The 10,534-nt window shown below is 35.1% G+C and overlaps 1 protein-coding gene across 1 annotated transcript in view; it reads right to left on the bottom strand.

Moving 5' to 3' along the window:
- Nucleotides 1-250: 250 nt before the first annotated feature.
- The window catches only part of LOC106064679 (neuronal acetylcholine receptor subunit alpha-9-like), a 33,011-nt gene continuing 22,727 nt past the window's right edge, over nucleotides 251-10,534 (bottom strand). Inside the window, exons 6-10 of the mRNA XM_013223283.2 lie at nucleotides 7,090-7,309; nucleotides 5,662-5,748; nucleotides 5,420-5,538; nucleotides 3,253-3,382; nucleotides 251-594 (exon numbers count right to left, since the gene is read on the bottom strand). Coding sequence (XP_013078737.2) covers nucleotides 275-594; nucleotides 3,253-3,382; nucleotides 5,420-5,538; nucleotides 5,662-5,748; nucleotides 7,090-7,309 — 876 coding nt within the window. The 3' untranslated portion in view covers nucleotides 251-274. The remainder of the gene's footprint in view (nucleotides 595-3,252; nucleotides 3,383-5,419; nucleotides 5,539-5,661; nucleotides 5,749-7,089; nucleotides 7,310-10,534) is intronic.

Genomic DNA, 10,534 nt, shown 5'->3' with positions numbered 1-10,534 from the left:
TTGATGAAACGTTGGATAAATATTCCTTAAAGTGCCTAAGACCTTAAACCATTGTGGGGGCCCTAGGATATATTTAAGCCCTCCGCCACCGCCTGGGGATCAAACATTTCTTTTTACTTCAGTTGCATGGCTTTGTTTAAACCTTTCAGAGTAGACATAGTGCAGCGTATTTTATATATAAAAAAAGGGATGCTGTTTATTCCGTTCATGCACTTTTCTATATAAACATAAATAAATGAGTTCCCTAATACTTTATCATAAGCTTTTGTTATTTTCATGTTCCACAGAACAAAACAATAATAGTGATAATATTAACAGCCAAGTAGCCAGTGAAAAAAATGCGGTCTGTGATGCAGGCGATTAGCTGCCATTCCTTGAGGTATTTGGTTTGAACCTCTACTAAATGTTTCTTTTCCTGGTGGCCGAGTAATAGTTCATGAATTTTTCTCACTTCTTCAACTAATGCAGCAGAAGCTAACTTATCTGGACTTAGGTCAAGGTCACGTTCAGGGGTCTCGAACACTTCTGGTTGTGCAAACATCCGGGGATTTATTCCATTGTCCAGAAGACGAACTTTGGCCATTTTAAAGTCGTCTGTAAATAAAATGTCAAAGTACAAATTAGAAACTTTAAAAAGTAGCTGTGTGCATATCAATTAAAAATCATAATTAACGTTCAGAACACAGACATATATATTAGGGATCAGAACTTTCTCAACGCGAAGACAAGAAACAAGACAAATATACAAAACATACTTTAAAACAAACAACAACGACTATACTAAGTGTAATGGATCAATTAGATTGGAGAGTCATGTGATTACATTTTTAACAAAGCTAGACTTACAATAATAAATCTGTGTGATTAGAAATATTTTTACCAATTGATTTTGTTTAATTTCATGCTTTTAGATTTCTCACTGATCTATGAACTTATAACTTATCTGGACCAGTTGGGAAAAGGGGCTGAGGGTGGAGGTGTGTAAAGGTTGACGTGAACGTTGTGTAAATGTACTTGACTTTTAAAAAAACAGTTGTACAACTTTGAATACGAGCTTAAGGGGTCGAGCATCCTAAAGCCAACACACTAACCATCGTGCCAGTGAAAAGGTTATAAAAATAGAAGGTTTCATAGCTATAAATTGCTTCAAACTTTTAAGCGACGCCCTAACGGGCACTAATTCAACTTATACCACCACATCTGTCTTGTATAACTACTTTCCCTTGTTCGATACCAATCAAAATAATTAATAACCAATAATTAAGTAACTAATTTTTTTTCGATTCTTGTTTTGTCAGGTACAAGAAATAATTAATTTCAACTTGATCCGAGATTGGGTGTTGGAGAAGTAGTGTGTACAAACGTTTTACCAGACAGACAGACAGATAGACAGACAGATAGACAGACAAACGCAGTAGCGGCCTTAGGGGGTGGGAAGTGGGGGCGATCGCTCTCTATTTCCTGGCATCTATATGATACCAATTACCATGTAAGCTCTTAACATGACATCTTTAGTTTCGAAATACCGTTCAGTTTCGGTAAAGACAGCATCTTAAGGCCTGGACATCTAAGCGGCTATCACTGTTTAACAGTTCACCTTGCCATAAAAAAAAAAACACGTATTCGGAAGCAACCAATCAAAATAATTTCTTTTATAAATAAAGAGTATACCGAACTGTAATGTCGCATTACAATATAAAAGAAATTGGCACATATACAGTAAATATACTGTTACTTTAGTCTGCCATAGAAAACAAAAGGTCGAGGGTAAGAAGGATTCCTTGTTTTTTTACTTTGGCCTAGCTCTTATAATTATTTCGACCAATCAGCATCCAGAAAGTTTGACGATGACGTATTCATTTTGTCCACAATAAGCTACTGTGTGTATAATCGGGTAACTGTGTGAAAACCCGTGTTTCAATGTAAAAAAAAAAAAAAAAAAAAAACTCGGAAGTATTTTTTTCATTAGAAAGTCGGATCTGCGAAAGTCAATGAACCAAAAAATTATACCAAAGATTAAATGCAGTCAAAACCTCCCGCAGTACGACCGGGGGGTGGCAGCGAGCAGGGTATGAACCCGTGACTATCGAGACGACTGAACAGCAGTCCAGCGCACATACCGCACGGCCAGGCAGCCGTCCTTACTTAGGCCTATAATTATGTGTCAGTGTGGTGGAATAAACCTCTGAGAATGTCCAATGGTAGCGCAATAGATAACTTGATACTAGAACAAATTAGAAAATAAAAACTGCATTGGCGCGCAGTCTTAGCAAGAATCCTAGCTATTGTTTAGTATCTTGCAAAAACAAACAAGAAAAAAAAGAATCATGGGAGAACAGAGAAACTTAATAGGCCGAAGAACGGTCAGTTTTTAGGCTTGGTTGAGATGCCTGACCAATTCAACCAAAACGATAAATTAAGAACGCTAAAGAACACGACCAGTACCTCGGATATAGGATTCAAAACGAGCGTATGGACCTGATGGCATATTTTCTCGTCATCCTTGACTGCACGATTGATGTTAGCCACAAAGAGCAGATGTCTTTTACGTAGCGTTTTGTGGACGTATCAGAACTAGAAGTTGAAGAACACTTCGTGTTAATGAAGTTAAAAAGTCAATAGTACAGTACTGACGTAAGGTAGCATGTTTTGTAACAAAAATAAGGCCTTCAGCGTTAGAGGCGGACGATCTTATTAGCGTAACGTAGTAAGATATATAGTCTTCCCTTACGCTCAGGGCTACTCATAACATTCGCCCAGGTCCCGCTCTAAGGCCGCCTCTGGGACGGACAGAGTGATTTGATATAAGCTTTGTTATAAAAAGGGCTGTCTGCTAAACTGTAGATATTTTAAAAATATTCCTATAATATTATGTTTAACTATGTTTTATGTATCTGAGAAATAGCCTTAAATCTGATTATAATTGTAGAGACTGTATACAAGTGACGACATCAAAAGTCAATGTAATTCATCATTTAGTAGAAACTTCATTATATTTATACTTCTCAACTTTCTTCAAATATGACATTTATTAAGTCCTTTCTCAACCCTAATCATTTAAACTTTGTACAAATTCACAAGCTTTTAATCTATAAATATTAACTGTTCAAGTAGCAAAATTGTATTTGTGTATTTCATTAGACTATTAAGAATACCTCATTACAGTGGGCACAATTCTGAGTTTAAAATCTCAAGATATTTGAACTACAGCTACAATAGAGATATATCCAATAGAAAGAGACCCTAATTGACCTAGTTTGTGGACATTTCGTGAGCCATTGTTGGTTGACCATTGTTCACAGTTTTTCTCTTTCCTGTTCAAATGTCCAGCTGAGCATGGTACGTCCACTCCAAATAATTTAGCCACTCCACTCACAGTGCACTGAAAGACACACACATATAGCACACTTAGATAAAGACTTTGTTTTCTAGCACAATTAGAGAAAGACTTTGTTATATAGCACAAATAGAGAAAGACTTTGTTATATAGCACAAATAGAGAAAGACTGTTACAAATAGAGAAAGACTTTGTTACAAATAGAGAAAGACTTTGTTATATAGCACAAATAGAGAAAGACTTTGTTATATAGCACAAATAGAGAAAGACTTTATTACAAATAGAGAAAGACTTTGTTATATAGCACAAATAGAGAAAGACTTTGTTATATAGCACAATTAGAGAAAGACTTTGTTATATAGCACAAATAGAGATAGACTTTGTTACAAATAGAGAAAGACTTTGTTATATAGCACAAATAGAGAAAGACTTTGTTACAAATAGAGAAAGACTTTGTTATATAGCACAAATAGAGAAAGACTTTGTTACAAATAGAGAAAGACTTTGTTACAAATAGAGAAAGACTTTGTTACAAATAGAGAAAGACTTTGTTATATAGCACAAATAGAGAAAGACTTTGTTATATAGCACAATTAGAGAAAGACTTTGTTATATAGCACAAATAGAGAAAGACTTTGTTATATAGCACAAATAGAGAAAGACTTTGTTATATAGCACAATTAGAGAAAGACTTTGTTATATAGCACAAATAGAGAAAGACTTTGTTATATAGTACAATTAGAGAAAGACTTTGTTATATAGCACAAATAGAGAAAGACTTTGTTACAAATAGAGAAAGACTTTGTTACAAATAGAGAAAGACTTTGTTATATAGCACAATCAGAGAAAGACTTTGTTATATAGCACAAATAGAGAAAGACTTTGTTATATAGCACAATTAGAGAAAGACTTTGTTGTAAAGCACAATTAGAGAAAGACTTTGTTATATAGCACAAATAGAGAAAGACTTTGTTATATAGCACAAATAGAGAAAGACTTTGTTATATAGTACAATTAGAGAAAGACTTTGTTATATAGCACAAATAGAGAAAGACTTTGTTACAAATAGAGAAAGACTTTGTTACAAATAGAGAAAGACTTTGTTATATAGCACAATCAGAGAAAGACTTTGTTATATAGCACAAATAGAGAAAGACTTTGTTATATAGCACAATTAGAGAAAGACTTTGTTGTAAAGCACAATTAGAGAAAGACTTTGTTATATAGCACAAATAGAGAAAGACTTTGTTATATAGCACAAATAGAGAAAGACTTTGTTGTATAGCACAATTAGAGAAAGACTTTGTTACAAATAGAGAAAGACTTTGTTATATAGCACAATCAGATAAAGACTTTGTTATATAGCACAATTAGAGAAAGACTTTGTTGTAAAGCACAATTAGAGAAAGACTTTGTTATATAGCACAAATAGAGAAAGACTTTGTTATATAGCACAAATAGAGAAAGACTTTGTTATATAGCACAAATAGAGAAAGACTTTGTTGTATAGCACAATTAGAGAAAGACTTTGTTATATAGCACAAATAGAGAAAGACTTTGTTATATAGCACAAATAGAGAAAGACTTTGTTATATTGCACAAATAGAGAAAGACTTTGTTACAAATAGAGAAAGACTTTGTTACATAGCACAATTAGATAAAAGAATTTATTCAGAAGAACAAAGGCTCTCTTTTAATAATCTTCGGTTCAGAATAACAAACAAGAATGTAATCCTGTGATTGTTTTCTGCTTAATAATAAAATGATTTGTTTGTTTTATTTAACTATAACCCGACATATGTTGTTTTATATTGTAAGAAGAAATATCAATTATAAAGGGATTCAATGTTCAGCGTCCTGTATATAAATGTTCTATAGGAAGGTGATATTATAGTGATATGTTAAAAGTACGTAGGCTTAAGGTATGATAATTATCAGACACTACTAACAGACTCGGAATGTATAACATGTTGTGATATGTTCGACGTATACATGAAAAGGCTGATGTCAGAGGCTGTACTGTAAAGACCAACAAGTCAAACTTTGCAGAGCAATAAGCCGGCGAAGAAATTTGTTACTAACCGATCGCATCCATCTGGGCGGTCTGTCCACCCTGACACCTCTCATATACATATTGGCTACTACACAGGCCAACACTGTGGACAAGGTTATCATGACCAAACTCAGGCAGAAGTACGCCCCTGAAACATGCATTCAAACAAATAGTTTAAATTTTCAAATAAGGTAATTGTTTTAATAGCCCTATTGTCATAAGACCAAGACATGAGATGTAACCTACTTCGTCAAACAATTGTGCTACTTACCAATAAGAGGTATAGAAGCCGCGGCCCGTGGGGTGAAATCAGCCAGCACGAGAAGTAGAAAGAAGAAAGCGACAAAGACACTCATTCCTGTAGAAATATTATGTTCGCATTTATTGACGATAAAACATTAAACACTATTCATAGCTGTTTGTAGGTAGAACGTTATTCCATCTTTGATCAAACACATAAATTAAAGCTTTTCAACTAATGGTAACTACATAAAAATGGTTACATTTCTAATGTTTTAGAAGTCCTGGAACCTAAGGTGTTCCACTTTAAAAAAAAAAAAAACACGCTCTCTTTTGAAAAAAGTTGTCAGAACACAGCGCTATATGTCTAAAATATGATATGTCTAATCAATATAATTCAATACATATGATTTAAGGCAAAATGGTTGCTTTTCAGATGAAGTATTATCAACAATATTCAACAAGATAAACAGTTAAATTACTTTAAAAAAAATATATATATTTCCTCAGCCTCATACAACTTATTGAACAATCGTGTGTCTCTAGAAAAAAAACAATGGAACATTTTTAGCCCTTCCATCCTCTCTTGCATACCTTCCCTCCAGGCTCCAAGAAAGAATCCTGGTTTAGTGAAGGAATAGTTTAGATCTACTACACTTTATACTATTCCAATGATAGTTCCTTTAGATCTAGACATAGAACACGATGCGCACAATGTTGCTGACCATTTAGTTCTTCAACTTTTCAAGGAATGCGGAAATACCCGAAGACGAAGAGTACGTTCTAGATAAATATGTTCCCGTTCTCTAGCCAAATTTAAAATGATTTATTTCTTTAGTTTGAAAAATTATAGCAGTCAAATAATTTTTTTTCCTAGTGTGGCTAACGAGCTAGTGATTCTTTTCTCGGCGATATACATCAACTATTAAATTTCTAGGAAAATCGTTAAAGCAGTTTTCGAAATCAGTGTCCAGGTTCCACCTACCCACCAATCTAAAAGTGTCCACAACTTAAATACAGGTATTGTAAAAATAAAATAATTTGACAAACATATATCTACATGTTTAATTTTACCATCCTTTTAATATTGATTATTGTAAACAATCACATCATTACAAAGACAATATCTGGTGTTTAAATAGATAAATAAATTATAGCTTTTATATAGCGCTACTTTCATGCTTATAGCATGCTCAGAGCGCTATTGTCCAATCTCATTTTGTGGACCTGTGGGGGAGGGGGTATCTGAAAGAAGGTTTTCCCAAACTGCCTTTAGGCCCTCAGTAAACACAACTCTGCCCGAGTCGGGTGTCGAACCTCGAGGCACCTTCATAGGTAGCCAAGCCAAGCCAAAGTTCAACTTCAACTTAGCTTCTCAACCACGCTGTTTCAATTCCATATGCTTAGGATTATGTTATTAAATCTACAGTTTTTAAAATTCAATACCTACATGACCTACCTAGCTGTAACTTGGCCGGAGACTCTGGCGGGACCCAGAAGATGACCAAGGTGAGAAGAGACAAAAGTGTACATGGAAGAATCAGTATAAACGTGTAGAAAGCCGTCTTTCTTTTTAAGGTCAGATGAAAGGTCAGGTCTGGAAAAGGTTCTGGACAACAGTTGTAGTACTTGACATTTCTGACCGCTGTGTTGTCCACTATGTCCCACTCGTTACTGAGCTGTATGGGGATAGAATGGGATTATGTGTAGTGCACATACGAAACAGGCGGGATGTTTATTGAGCTCATAGCATTGAGAATCAGATTTGATCGTAATCTACAGGGTTTCTGTTATGCAAAAATTTTGTCTACAGCGATCAAGAAAAACATTTAAAAATTCATTTTTGAAAAAGACAACATGCCTCAAATATAAAAATAAAAATTTAATAAAATATTTAAAAAATAATGTAAAAATGTATGGTACAAACCAGGTACTGAGCCCGATATGTTAACACGTCAGCTTCTTAAACGAAGGATGTTACCGATTCGGCCAGCGGGGAATGCATGTTAGTGCGATTATTCATTGGTATTTTTAGCGGCCCCCGAAAGGGGAAAAGACGCTATTAGTTTTGTGTGAAATGTCTGTCCGTCCGTCTCGTTTAGATATCGTAAACTAGAAAAGATATTGAAAATCCGACATCACAATATTTTAGACCATTCAAAGTTCTGATGCAACGGCTACTTTTTTTTTTCCTGAAAGCGAAAAATCTAATTTTTAAAATCAGTTATGCAAGCAGTTTTTTAAAGCTAATTAGTATGCATTATAAGTTAGACCTAATTAAAAACGAATAGCAATCTTGTAAACTTCATTTTCCATTGGTATCAATTCGCAAGATATTCTAATATGACATTGAGCCTTTTCAAAAGAATAACATCAATTATAAGACTTCAGTTAGGCCAGGAGAGCAGTAAAGCGCTTGGCTTCCGAACCGGGGGTCCCGGGTTCGAATCCTGGTTAAGAATGGGATTTTTAACTTCGGAATCCTTGGGCGCCTCTGAGTCCACCCAGCTCTAATGGGTACCTGACATTAGTTTGGGAAAAGTAAAAGCGGTTGGTCGTTGTGCTGGCTACATGACACCCTCGCTAATCGTAGGCCACAAAAACAGATGAACTTTACATCATCTGCCCTATAGACCACAAGGTCTGAAAGGGGAACTAGTTAGGCCAGGTTCACATCTAACTTTGCATTCACTTGCACCTATCCTTTGATCTGCTGGACCGTTGGGGCACCACACAAGATCTGTTAACCTTCTTTCTCAATTCTTATCTCTCATTCGTCTTTGATATAATTTCATTTGGATGTTCTTTCTGAAAATATTGAAGCCTGCCTGCGTGGACCACTTCGGGGGCCGATTTTGAGTTTGTGTTTTCACACAAACTTTCTTTGTAACCTTGTTATTATATGGACATCTAGATCCTACACTAGACATATAATTCTAATTTAAAACTCTTAAGATTTAGTCTAGATCTAGATCTACTTCCAGATCTAGAATCCTCCCCCCCCCCCCCACACACCGATATAATCGATATTAGATTTAAGTAAAAATATAAGAGAAAGATGGTCAACAAATCATGTGTGGTGCCCCAATGGTCCAACAAACTAAGGGACAGATGAGAGTGAAGACGAATTATATTTTGTTTCTCTTTTTCCCCTCGACTCTCTCACACACACACACGAGGCCTGGTTGAAGTTGTTTCTGTGTGTCTGGTAGAGGTCAGGGTCAAATTAGTTTCAAAGTTGGTCGAGGCTATCTTTTTTTTTATTGATTTACTCTTAATGAAAAACAAAGATGATGTAGAAGAGACGTTCTCTCTCTCTCTCTCATTCTCTCTTTCTCTCTCTCTCTCTCCAAGTCAGTAATATTCAGCATGCAATCACGGAAAACAAACTCACACATTTTCCCCTCTTTACAAACGTATGTCCGTTGTCTGAAAATGTATGGCGCTTACTGCCCGGTGAGATTGGATTGCGTATTTGAAATGTGCTTAATTATCTTACAGAACTATGTTTCGTAACTCAATGCCCACCATATAGCCGGAGATACATGTCTGATTTTAGAAACAGATCCTTTACGAAATGAAACAATTCTATTCCTCAATTCGGTGTCACGAAACTATGAGATACACACTATAAATACTTAATAAAATGTAAATTCACTATTAGATTTAAGAATGTAGACTTGACTTGAATAACTCAACGACTTCCCTTGATGTCTTCCCTTGTTTAAATACTCAAAGTCTCAGAAATAGCTGGAAATCTTGTTTTTGTACCAAGGAAATTCCAAAGTCTAATATTAGCAGCGATGCTAATTAACTTATTTATTTAAACAGGAGACTGACTCGTACATACGAGTATCTTCTTGAACTTAATTTGCCGTAAACATTTTATGTATTCAAATCGTGAGTCATTGACGTGTGCATCGCGTGATACAGCAAAACGTGTTCACCTAACTGACACCTTCCATCCATTCAATATTTAGAAGATATCGATTTTATTAAAATGTCTTCATCATTCTTCAATCATTCTAGACTTCATACTATACTACATTCTTTCTTTTTTTTTTAAAGAACATTTTCTGGTAGTATATAAAAATATACAACATTTTGTTGAATGTGTCAAGATCTATAACAAAAGTAATTAGTAAATGTAATTATTTTACAGTGTTTAATAAGATGTGTACATCACTCGTGAAAGAATTGAACCAAGCTCTCTCCAGGCGTAACAACTCGAGACTAATTCGAGTGCATATAAGGGAAAGAACAGGACAGCGTAGAGGAGGTGGGAGAGGAACTGGGTTAAATAAGATTCGATTTTGGTCTAGGGCTACAACATTGATCATTGGATACACTATATCTAACCAGATCTAACTACTGTACTATCAGATACATACATAGTGGGGCCGTCGTGACTAACTTAAATTAACAGTTAATAAAGACTTAAACCTCATTTCTTGGTCGTTACCAGAGATTACCGTTACAATTTATACGTCAACTATTTATTTCCTAGCAAAATCCAACAGTAACTGATACACCATTTCATTGCCTTACATGGCGGCCTGTGTTTATTTAAGTGTTACATATCGCTTTTACATTTATCTGATGACGGACCATGGCAGGCTGTCTTGCTTTATTAATTTGCAATGTTTATTAGAGATAATGAGTGTTTATATTTCAATGATAAATGTATGAAGAATTGTAAGTATCCCTTTTAGATATTACAATCTATATGTAAAGGTCATCTGTTTCTTTGGCTGACGGTTAACGAGGGTGTCTTGTGGCCAACGCAACCGCCTTTACTTTACACTACTCAGGGGCGTAAAAGAATCCGGAAATTTAAAATCCCTGTCTCTTTACCGAGATTCAAACTTGGCCCCCAGGTTCTGAAGCCAAGCGCTTTACTATTC

This window comes from Biomphalaria glabrata, chromosome 2, assembly GCF_947242115.1.
Source record: "Biomphalaria glabrata chromosome 2, xgBioGlab47.1, whole genome shotgun sequence".
Classification (NCBI taxonomy): Eukaryota; Metazoa; Mollusca; class Gastropoda; family Planorbidae; genus Biomphalaria; species Biomphalaria glabrata.
This window is presented reverse-complemented; position numbering and strand designations above follow the sequence as displayed.